At 43.6% G+C, this 12852-nt stretch overlaps 1 protein-coding gene across 21 annotated transcripts in view; it reads left to right on the top strand.

The window, feature by feature from the left end:
• The window catches only part of mbnl1 (muscleblind-like splicing regulator 1), a 40034-nt gene that overhangs the window by 17841 nt on the left and 9341 nt on the right, over positions 1 to 12852 (top strand). For all 21 annotated transcript variants that reach the window (XM_029131712.3, XM_029131709.3, XM_055503969.1 and 18 more), the window contains 2 exons: positions 11382 to 11552; positions 11737 to 11958. In XM_029131712.3, the coding sequence (XP_028987545.1) occupies positions 11382 to 11552; positions 11737 to 11958 (393 nt within the window). The remainder of the gene's footprint in view (positions 1 to 11381; positions 11553 to 11736; positions 11959 to 12852) is intronic.

Here is a 12852-nt window from a genome sequence, read left to right as displayed (position 1 = left end):
AATGAAGTGATAGTGTCATCATGTAGCTCTCACTCAGTCAAACCACTTCCTGTGCAGAGGCCTAGGGGCAGTTAGAGGGGGTTTGTATGTGTGTCTGTGTGTGTGTGTATGTTTTCAGAACAAAACTGGGGGCACATATGGGGCACCGTATGCAGTAATTTTCCATTTTTAGGTGTCACCGGGGAAGCAAGAAAGCAAATACTGTACTTCTTTTTCTCTTTCTCTCTTACATTCTGACCTTTTCTTCCACATTCTGTCTTTTGGAGCTCTAGAGATGGGCGGACCTCCACCCGGAGTTTCCATCATTGACACACACCAGTTCTTGGTCGTGTGCTGTTTTAAACTTCTGTGTGTGTTCTGCCACTGCAGACAGTGATGATGTGTGGTCAGTGGCAGCAGTGTGAGAGCAAGGATGGGTTAGGACAGCATGTGTAAGTCAATTCAAGGGAAAGTGGCTATAACCAGATGTTGAGGAACATTGTCAGGCACTAAGTGAGCTTTTCTCAGATTTTCTTCTACAACCTGTCTGATTTTTATTTTCATAATCCAACCTATTATAGCAATGTTTCTGTGCCCCTAAATCCTGAATCATTTTGGGTGCGGCAGTTCTATAATATCAAATAGACAGCATGAGAAAAACAAATCTGGAGCAGGAATTTTTCCTTTAAATTCCTGAGTAACTACAACAAACATATGAAACACAAATGTACCCCAGACTATCTTCATGGAGCCTTAGTTCTATACAGTGGCCACGTTCACCGATAACGCAGCGAAATTTTTATCTAAACGTGGAATGATCCAGATATATGTACATGGGTTTAAGTTGTCATTCACACTGAGCTAAAGGTCATTCACTGGAAAGAAATCGCTGGCAAATAGGAGGCTTTTGGAGGAAACAAGAGACCCATTTCAGTCGTTTGCACTAATTTTTCACTAGAGTATTAATAGAGGTGCGTGATACTTCTTTTAACAGTTGCCCCATTTTTTCCACTGCTAATAAAAAAACAGAGTGGCTCATTATAACCCACAGTGGAAACAGCGGGAAAGCGCAAGAAAGAGAGCGAATGGCACAGAGAATGGAAATCAGAATCAAAGACGGTTATTTTGTTGGTTGCACGCATACACAAGCTGATAAGACCTGCAACTACAACAAGCAGGCACAAGGCGCAGACACTTTCACCACACTGCTGCAGTTTTCCTGTTTTGTAAACCCACAAAAATGTTCACGTCCTACTTCACTTTCACATACAGTAGGTTAAGAGGTTGAATAGGAAAAGTCTATGTAGCATTGCTACGTGAAGGCGCATCACTCATATACTTCCAGCGTAGCACATGCACACGCTTTCTGCCCATGAGAGAGGATCGACCTTCTTCTTGAGAAGTGTATAATTAGAACAGGTCTCACATGATCACCAGTGCATAGCTGAGCGGGTCACACCCAGTCCCAGTCATTTCCCCAACAACCACTCTCTCCCTTTTTTTTTTCTGCCCTCCATGCTTTTCATGCACTGTGCCGAACTTGTAGAGTCCAAGCTGAGCAAATTAGAGCAGATAATATATTGGTGCCCAGAATAGCAGAAACAGTTAAATTGCAATTTATGTTCGCGGCAGCTATCAGATGTGGATGATATGGCCTCAAGCAGGATACTCAATCAAGTTTTCATCTAGGCCACAGAACTAACACTAAGTTGGGGTGTGTGTGTGTGTGTGTGTGTGTGTGTGTGTGTGTGTGTGTGTGTGTGTGTGTGTGTGTGTGTGTGTGTGTGTGTGTGTGTGTGGGGCTTCTCACTGCCCTTAACCCCACAGTGCAGGTCTCTGTGTTGCTTGTGTATCTGGTTGGTGCAACACAGTCAGCTCAGCTATGTCAAAGCAGGGTCAATATTTAGAGAAGGATAATGGCTGCTCAGACTCCCTGATTTAAAGTCAGCATTGTAAATTTGCCTATTAATGGATAACTACGATGCTGACAAGTTAGGAATTATATGCTGGTAAATCAGAATAAACAGCTCATGTTTACAGGTTGGTGGAAAGTGAGCTGCAGAATGTGCTCATTAGACAATAATCCAAGTAGCATATTCTATCCTCAGTAGCTCTATTCACTTGTGTTGCTTTTGCTTCACTAAGGCATGCCTAATCAGATCGGAGTATAATAGTTGGCTCCAGTTGCAGGAGCAAGTGAGCTAATGCCCGCCTCATTAGCTTATACTGGGATGAGTCTGAAATAATATGCATTCTTCTCTCCAGTAAAACGAACTGCGCACTGTGGGTCCTCCCCACCCACAGAGCAATGAACTGCCAGCTTATTTTAAGTACTAGTTTATTACCATCCTTATTTTCATCTGACGGAAGCGTAACCTTGTCCACTTCTCCTTTACTTGTTTTCCTTTCCTTTCCGTCTCCTCCCATCTTGGTAGCTGCTTCTACTTGATTTCCCGCTCGGTCTGGTTTTTGCCTCATTTACTTAAGACCACACCCATCCTTAGGCAGGATGGGTCATGTTACACCATGGCAGAGACACTTGTGCACATACGCAGTAGTTATATATACTATATATATATATGCTCATGCTGTTATAAACTGTATCCTCCTTTAACCCTACCAGCAGGTCATTGTTTACCCCATGCTTCAATTCATGTCATAAAATAAAGGAGTGGTAACTGTCTAGCATGAGCAACACTGTGAATTCACACACACTTACACACAGTATATGTAGACCTTGTACTTTGTCTACCTGCCAGCCTGACACACCCACTGTCATCATGTCTGAGTTCTGAGAAAGCCCAGTGTGAGCGCATGCACATGTATTTGTGGTGCATCTGTGTCAGCCCTGCTCCTGCATGGGCTTCCTTTGTGGTACTACACTGTTCTGAGCCAAGATTACATTCCTGCAGAGCGCAGGGCGGGTAAATGCCTCTTATTTATCGCACTCGGTCTCCATTTGTCTCTCCCTCTCTGTCACTATCTGTCTTTCTTCCCATTCTGCCCACCATACTTTGACACCATGTTTACATGTGGTGGCTGATGGAACTGGCAGGTTAAACACACAAATGCACATGGCCGGGCCAGACACACATGTGGAGTAAATATTAGCCGCGTTGCTAGCCGACTGTGTTTTCAATTATTTTAAACAAATTTCCCGGCCAATCTGTGGCCATCTCCCTCCATTTAAGCGTATTGTTGTGAGTTCAGGAGACTAACGTGTGCTTGACCCTGCAGTCACTCACTGCACACCACATTTAAATACACATTGCACAAGAGCACGTGCTGGCATCGAGTCATTCATTGAGTCCCGGAAAGAACTGCTGAAAACCAGAACAACATAGCTCAACTTAGTTTGTTAGTTATTTAGGCTTGTTTTTTATTCTATTTTAATCACATTGACTTGAATTTAGAGTCTTTACCTAGGAGACATTTTACCCTGAATGCTGCAGCCTGCTTTGAAAAACTGTGAATGCACCTGTTCAAGTGTTGCATCAAGAGATCTGGGCCACATTTATAAAATGCAGTGTTTTTCTGCAAGCACAGATGGGAGTGTGGAATCGAGTCACTCAGAGATTCACGTGTTGAATCCACACTGGCTTCTCACCCAAAGTTATCAGCTCAAACAAATATGAAATTGGAACCCTAATCAAGAAAAGTGTGTTTCCTGGGTAAATGTTTTACAACACGTGTGATCAGCATTATTTTTATTAGCGCTGTGCTAATCTTCAGTCTGCAGCTACTGCAGTGATGCTGTAAATCATACAGAGTCTGTCTCTTCATCCATATGGGTTTCTGTCCTCTGCAGTCAAATTAAGGAACTTCCATCCTAATTAGGTTTTTAATAGGATATCTGTGTGTGCATCCATAGTGAATATTCCTTTACAAGCAGAGGATTCACTCATCCATGAGATATAGCTTAAATTGCTAAAAGAGATCATAGTCCTCTGTTTGTCGGTGCTCTGTCTTTTCCATAGCTTATAGAGAGGAGCATGCTTCACTAGACGGCAGCTGAGTCACATCATGTGGCTTTTATTTTAGTAACAGGATCTTTCACATCTTTATTTCCCATTGTTGATGGGCCCATTCTTACATCGTCCTTACTCTCGTGCTGGATGGTTTTGTGTTTGGACCGCACTAATCCTGGCCTACACACACAGTCACACACTTATAAATACATACACAGGGACATTCTCTGGCCTGCGTTTGTGGTGCTGTGTGCATCCTTGTCAGATCAGTGCATTTTCTCTGTGGGCTTGTGTGATGGAAGATCAGCGACAACAGCCTGTCTTTTCTTCTCGGTGTCAGCCGTTCCTGTCGCTCTTTGACACTGGCCTCTTTTATAATGCCAGCGATACAATCATTACTTCTTTAGCTATTCTCTCTTTCAGTCTCTTGTGTTATTAAACAAGCAAACCATAAAAGCTTACATAGTCTGAGGGTTCGGCTGCTATAAAAGGCATCAAATGTGGACCAACCAAAGTGATGATTGTCAATGCAACCTTTTGTTGTCGTTGTTATCAGTAATACTAGAAATCCCATGTGTATTTTAGAAAACCATTGTGTATGACAGTCACACATCCAGTCAGTCAGCTCAACTATTATCTTCCATTAGACAGGTGAAAGAGGCGCTTGAGGGTACAGTTACTTACTTAGCCTCTACTCTTTCAGCACCTTTCTGCGCTGCCCCTCCCTTGTGCCAGCTGTTAGGTCCATTCGTCAAGTTTAACCTGCCTTTAACATCTCTGTTGACTGTGGCAGTAGTCTGACTTTAGAAGCAGGAGAAAATGAAGCAGCACAGACAAACGTAGCTGGTTACTGGCCATCTGTTTTACTCTCCCTCAATTACTCTCGTTGCATTCCTTGTAGGAATCGCAGTGTCTGGGCCTGTCAGCCTCGTGGCATGGGTTCTTAATGGGCCCATTCTCTGATTCTGACTACGTGGTTGTGCTCAGCCCTCCTTGTGGACCCAGAAAATCACTTAACATTATAAAAACATTACTAAAACATTATATTATAACCCTTGTTTTCTCACATTGGGGAAATTCTCTCAGAAGTTGCAGGAAACAACAAAATGGCAGGAAACAGTTGACATCATCTCATCCCATTTGGTTGACTCATGACATATCATGTGCTGTTGTTGTTTATGTCTGAGACAGTGACACCACTTGAGCTACAATTATTGTTAGCGCTGATTACTTCTGTGTGGCATTCATGGACCACTGGAGTCTCTGTTTAAAACCTTTTTAAACTAGGCACACAAGTTATATTTTATATAGCTTTGGACAACATTATGACCATTAGCTCAACTTTCCTCAGCTTTGAATTGTTTATGTCAATATATGGTAAATGATGACCTTTCTGAGTCAAGTTTTATTTATTAGGATTAGATGACGTTGGTGTTAAACTTGCAACAACCCTCCAAGAATATAAAGGCCTAAAAATGCTTTGTGGGACCTAAACATCTGTAAAGGATTTGTAAAAAAACAATGTAAAATAGTCTCTGTGATAAATTGAATAATACCACTCTACTGTCAAGCTTTTGTTTCAGAAGAAACAAAACAACAATATGAGGTTAAATCCACAAACTGCAGTAAAAAAGAAGGGGAAAAAGAACAAAAACATCCTTCTTTTCAGTGCCAAGTCAAAAGTAGATAATCACATGCAGAAACAGGATTAGACCACTTGACAGTGGGATTAGAGTTGTGGATAGGATTACAGTCTGTGTGATCAGATTAGCATAATGCGTGCCAGATTAAATTAGTTAGCACTGTAAACCAAATTAATCATGTGCCAGGTGGTTATTACTTGGCCACTGAGATTTATTCAGTTTGTTTCTACAATCCAGATCTTAGGGAAGTGAGAGGGGAAATGAACCCTGAGCAGATGGCAGAGGTGCTGGTGAGGGTTAGAAAGGGAAAACTGAAAGCTGGGGATCAAAGTAAGATAGAAAAGAAAAGGAGTAGCGACATGCTTCTAAACTTTGCTTCATCTTTTGAAGTTTTAGGATGCTTCACAATGCTGCCACTCTAAAGCTCCAAAAACAAGGACACGGTCTGCATTAAAGAGCCGAGAAAGGCAGCGAGATGGGGAAGGCGTTCACTACACTATTCTGATCTCGGTGAAAGGATTTTTCCTTCTCTGGTTTTGTTCCCTCTACCTTGTATGAATTTGTTCCTTTTCAATGTATTCTAATTGGTTATTTATCATAATGAAGACATTTGCCTTTTTTAATTTGTGTTAATAGTTTTTAATGAGACATTTCTTACCAAATAAACAGTTCAAGCTTCAAGTGAAGTGTGACCATTAGTCATCACTTTCTAATTTGGGAATGGCTGGTTAAGATAATTGTCAGGCGTTGATCATGCAGGGTAGAAAGACACACCTCAGTCCCTTCAGGAGAGCAGTGTCGTTATTGATGCCTCATCGCTACCTGGACCTTGTGATTTCCATGCAGAGACTTTTCTTTCTCTGCCTCACTGGGAAGTGAGACTCACCAATGATTAAATGAATGTTCCCGGGCCTCCTCACGTACTCACCCTGCAAGTACTGGATGGCTTTCATGAAGTGGTGCTGCTCAAATCAATACCTGTGTGATTGCTCTTTTATTACTGATAATGAAAAGCACAGAACTAACCTTGTTAGCCCTCACGGGGGTGGTGGCATGGCGGCACGGTGCAGAGAGACTGGGGAACATCGGACATAAATAAAAGTCACGTGAAAGTGGGTTTGTGTGAGACAGAGTGTGATCGCAGAGGACAGCACATAGAGGGGAATTAAAAAACAGGGAGGTCTAAGTTTGGATCCAGGGCTCCTGTGTACGTGACATCTGACCTGAGGCATTTCTGAGAACCAACACCCTCTCAAGTGTGAATAACTCGTTGCTGCGTGTGGGTGTGTGCATGTGTGTGTGCCTGTCTATCTGGTTGTGACTGTGTGTTTAGATCAACTTCTGCCATTTACACACATTTTCTTCAGATATACTCAAAATTTCCATCCACACACACACGGCTGGCCTCATCTCTCTGTGTGTGGTCCAGGTTGTAGTTATATTTAAAAGCCTATAATCCTTTTCCCTCCATGGTTGCTTAGTGGGAGCGGTGATGCATCACCAGCGGAGTATTGTAACTATTATCATAGATTAACACTCCCTCCCTGCTCTATATCTGCATAAGCCCCACTGGTCACATCAACTCTCTGACCACTAAGCTGCACAACATGGATAACGGGGTGCATTTAGTCCCAGCAGGGGGTTACAGACATGGGTATGAGTGTGTCCGTGGTCAGTTATAGCAGCACAAAGTCCATCAAAGAGACAGCAATGTATTACAGCTACACATAAATTCTTAGATTTCTACTTTCTTCCGGATTTAAGTTTTGTGTTTTCTGTTTCGATAAGTCACAAGTGCAACAGAATATCTGGATTGAGTTGGTATGTTTTATATGTCATGCCATATTTGAGTGCACAGTGGACAAAGAGGCCAGGCACTGGGCCCAGTCTCCACCGCGCTTCGGTGAAACAAAGCTTCTTTCACAGTGTGTGTGAGGAGAAAGGGCTTTCATCTCTGTGTATGTTGTGATAGGAGTCGCTGGAACGCAGAGCAGAGAACAGTGCAGCTTCGCACCAACTGGGTTGCACAATAACATCACACTATGACAGTAAAGCATCAAAGACAGGAAGAAAGAAAGGAGTGAAACTGATTTTTGTTGCATTACACCATGAAGGATGCAAAAGCAGCCCAGGTGATGGCTCAGTGGGTGCAGAAATGTTGTTCCAAGTTGGTTCCACAAACTTTGAGTAAAGCTGTGGGCACAATCTAAAGCCCACAGGACTTTTTATTGAATTAATTGTCAATTTGGGGTCAGAGCCCCCTTAAGCGTTACAAACCAGCTCAGGAGATGTTTAATAACACAGAGTGGGGAACAGGGGAGAAGAAAAGTGGCTGCAGGCAGTTACTTATGCCATGTTGTTTCCTTTCGAACCAGCAAGACCATTTAGAGGCAAAAATATGTATATATTTCTTTATTTCATTCAAAAAATGGAATGAAATGGAAATTAATTTAATCTAATTTATGAATAGTCTCAGTTTTTATTTTATTTATTATATATATATATATATATATTTTTTTTTAGTTCATCAGCTATTTCAATTTAATTTAAAAAACTTCTCAGTTAATCAGCTTAGAACAGATGTCCAGGATCCAGATATATGCTGCATAGAAAGTGAACACTTGTGTTTTGTTCTGACCCTGACAGTAAGCAGACCTGTTCCTGCAACCTGAGAGCTGTGGAGCGTTCATAGCAGATCAGTGATGTATGTTGGCCTTAAACCCTTTGGACCTGAATAAACCAACAGAAGCGCACAGCAACAAGTGAAAGACAGGAACGTCTGGTGCTGTATATACAGGAACGTTCACTGTAGCACTTTAGGAGACACCGGCTCTCTTCACCTTCCCACTTCTCTCCGCGTCTTCATTTCTTACACTTGTGCATACATAAATCTCGCCGCATGCTTCGTCTCCTCTCCTCCAAAGGATGGGATGCTGCCCCACCCAGCATTCTTTACACATTGCTTCATTGTTTGTTTAAATCCAACGCAGTCACAAAAGCAGGGTGTGTGCTACGGGTGAGAGACAATGAGTTGGGAGAGCGCAATGAGGGTGGGATGTGTTATTACAAGTTATCATCAATCAGAGCGCACGGTAGCCGGTGGGATTATTGTCCCTAGTACCGTCTGAAGTTGGGTCTGATCTCACCTGGCGAAACACAGGCTTGTTGCAAAACACAGCCTGGCTTGAACATAACAAAGGCAGGAAATGTGCAGAAGATGTGGCCTCATCCACCACTTAACATTTTACAGTAACACAAACAATTGGGCTTTTTTTAAATTTTGTCAGTTGTGGCAGTTTGGTGGTCTCATTAACTACCAATGTGGATGAATCATCTTAAAGCTGCGTGCTTTATTGCCGTTACAATTTCTGGGCTAAGCCACGGCGCAATATAAAACTCGTCCTATTTACTAATTATATTCTCATCAGGCACTTTCCACAGCGCCATGAAAAACGTGATTTACAGCTTACAGGTCTCCGTAGCACATCTGATCTTTATTTGCATAATTACCCTTAAATAGCTCTAGTATTATGAGAAAATGTTATTGTCTGTGTGCCCTCAATGGAGACAAAAGAGCCGGTTAGTGATAAGAAATGTTGATGATATCTGCATCGTGCATGTGCGGCCAGTCTTTCTGGTGGCGGTTGTGTCAGTGACACAGATCGAAAAATAGCCAGGCCAGAGGACAGAGACGGGGGCGCACAGATGCCCTTGTTTCATGGACTACTTGTGGCTTCGGGGACGCTTGTATGAGAAGGATTTTCTTTGCTACGTCGCTGTATGTGCCAGCTATTGGGAGGATTCCAGGAATCACAGCGTGGTTCGAGCCGGAGTGTCTGGCTGCTCCGTTGCCGTGGACACCGTCTCTAGCTGATCCTCAAGGCCGCTGATGTCACAATAACAGCACAGACATACCTAACATTTCTGCCTTTCCCTGTTTGTCTGCATCCTCCTTCTTGTCACTCCTCCCTGCTGCATGGCCTGCACAACGATTCTGCTTCTGCATCTTCTAAAATGCCCCTGATGCAGCCCTTCCTCTCATTCCACAGTCACTGACTATCGCTCTCTTTCTCTCTCTCTCTCTCTCTCTCTCTCTCTCTCTCTCTTTCTCTCTCTCTCTCTCTCTCTCTCTCTCTCTCTGTCACCTCACATTTCTTCTTCTGAGACTTTATTTTAATTCAAAATGGCTGCCAGATGATGACTTTTACATGCATGAAGACAAATGTAGCTCAGACACCGTTGTCCGTCCTTAACTCACACACGTATATATATGTATATATTTATACACACACACACACACACACACACACACACACACACACACACACACATATGTGGTGGTCACAGGCAGGGGGGTCATGTGGGGTGAACGCAACGTGATCCTTCATGCCTTTGCAACCAGGCCCCCGCGACTCTGCACACACACACACACCCACACCCTCTCTCTTTCCACTCTCACCTTCCCCTCGCTGCTTTGTCACTGTCTGGACCGGAGTGGTATTAGAACCTGCTTTCAGCGTCTCATCTCTCACACATGCACAACATCCTTGCCCGCCACCACCACACATACGTAAATATCTCCGCCGGCTCAGCGTATGCATACGATTGGTGTCCCGTCTGGTCAGCCTTAACTGGCCACCTCTTCATATATACCTTCACTTCCTATAGATTATATTCAGATTAGAGGTGCGGTTGTCATTCTGCTCCACTCATTTTCTATAGCTGTCACCTGCCTTATGAAACACAATCTGAAAATATTTTAAAAGGATGTCCAAGAAGTTGTGGGCAAACTAGATATCTCAAAGAGGCCTCCCTGCCATGTAAGTGTCCCCCTCACTCTTCTTATCTCCCCCTCTTTGCCTTGCACCTGTCTGGTGCTTCGGTGTCAGTGAAAGAGCAGGCGATGGGAGAGGGGAATGAAGTCATGACAGAGTATAGAGATGAATCCCAGTGGGGACAGCACTGTCAGAGGGGAAAAGCTCAGCCTGCCACATTCCGCTCAGCTGTGTCACAGGGCTGGAAGTACATACGTGTGTCTGCTGAACTGTGTGTGTGCATTTCACTTATGTTTGCATTATCTGCCACCTGTTACACGAACATGACCCTGATCTGTGTGCATTAGCGTGTATGCATTCTCTTTGTGTGAGAATGTGTGTGTGTATCTGTGTGCATGTGTCAGACGTCTTCCTAGACTCCATCCATACTGAAAGTAGAATTTGATACTCATAGCAGGCAGCAAAAAGAGAGTCTAGTCTTAGGTAATTAATCAAAATCTCTGAAGCGACTGCTGACATAGTACCTCCAGACCATATGAGTGGCCAGTATTTATAGTATCAGTTGGACATGTAGCTTAGCTGGACGTCTGAGAGCAGCACCGCAGTGTCAGACATGATCTCCTGGCCCTAGCACACGCACACACACACACACACACACACATGCATGTCCCCGTTGGGAGTGACAGAAATAGCAAGCTGTTAACAATTAGTGCTAGACTCAACCCAGATCTAATGAGAGTGTCTGACATTGAGCTGCCCATAAACAAGGTAACATGCCTTTACCTCACAAACAGTACAGTCCTTCAACAAGCATCTGTTTGAATAGGAATATATCACTGTGACATGGAACAAGACAGCAGAGAAATCAACAAGAGGTTTCAGGCACAGGGACACTATGTTTCGTTGATGGCTGGTATATGATGTATTTCACGCAGCGTGCACGGAAGGATAGTTTGATTGCTAGATGACTTTTCCTTCCAGTGTAATTAACTGTCACTTACGCACACCTCCTTTAGGGCCGCTGTTCCAGGGAGAACTGCAAATATCTGCACCCTCCTCCGCACCTAAAGACCCAGCTGGAGATCAATGGCAGGAACAACCTGATCCAGCAGAAGAATATGGCCATGCTGGCCCAGCAGATGCAGCTCGCCAACGCCATGATGCCCGGCACGCAGCTACCACCTATGGTGAGAGGACACACACGTATGCTACTGCCCACGATGAGACCACATACGCGTCAAAGCTCAGGCATATAAGGCTCCTTCACTGTCTGAGACGCTCTTTTCACACTTTTTTTTCTTCTTCTATGTTTTTGCCGAACCTGTATCCGGTGTCATTTAATTTCTATCTCTCTATCGTTCTCTATTCCAGCCTATGTTCTCTGTGACGCCAGGCCTGGCCACCAACGCCAGTGCTGCAGCGGCTGCAGCTGCAGCCTTTAATCCCTACCTGAGCCCCGTGTCACCAGGCCTGATGCCCCCAGAGATCCTTCCCAGCACCCCTGTCCTCATGGCCTCCAGTCCCACTGTCAGCCAAGTCCCCAACGCTGCTGCTGCTGCAGCCCAGAAACTGCTGAGAACAGACAGACTTGAGGTAACACACTGACATCTTAAAGACGGTTTAGTGTTTTAGTTTAGTTTTGGATTAAGGCGCATTATGCGATGTAGAACCTGGCCACTCCTGCTGAATAGTTTTGAGAAAACTAATGAGCCCTTACTTCATGATGTGTTTCTTTCTCATGGGGGTTGGATGAAGCTGAGGATTATAATAAGCTTGTAAAGAAAAGCAGGTACTTTACAAGTGTTTTACCAGGCCTAAATATAACAATACCATTAATATTAATAACATTTGTAATTGTGCATATGAGGAGTTAAATAAAAGTAAACAGAATTGCCAGGGATCCCTTGGTTTCTCATGTTGACTGCCTTCCAGCACTTGAGACGTTATTTGATGATCCACCGTACCTGCCTCGTTTAGTTCTGGTGCAGTGTGTGCTTTCATACAGTTCACTTCACAAAATGCCATTAGACGAGCACACGAGATGAGCCTGAACTTGTTGAAAATTGATTTGAATGGCGCAAGCAGTAATGATTTCCAAGCCCTAACTAACCGTATAGCAACAGCACAGAACATGTCCCTTCTAGTGGAGAAAACTGCTAGACCTGTAACTTTTGCTTTTCTAATCTTAGCAATAGAACCGCAGATCAGAATAAAAATGTAGGTTTGTGTGGCTGGCGAGCAAAGTGCATGCTTGTGAGGGAGTTTCCTCTTTTAAATCACAACAGCACCAATCAAAAAGATGAAGTGTAAATGCATCTGTTACTGTCTTTGTGAAGCACACATTTCAACCGAATGCTGTTTACACACAGAGCAATAAGAGAAGCTGCACATAGGAAGTGATCATGCTGTTGGTAATTCATAGAAAATACTGCCCTCTGGTGTCTCAAATGAGCCTTAATCACTCACAAACACTCACACACATGTCAC

The sequence above is a fragment of the Betta splendens genome, chromosome 17 (genome assembly GCF_900634795.4).
Source record: "Betta splendens chromosome 17, fBetSpl5.4, whole genome shotgun sequence".
NCBI classification, from domain to species: domain Eukaryota; kingdom Metazoa; phylum Chordata; class Actinopteri; order Anabantiformes; family Osphronemidae; genus Betta; species Betta splendens.
This window is presented reverse-complemented; position numbering and strand designations above follow the sequence as displayed.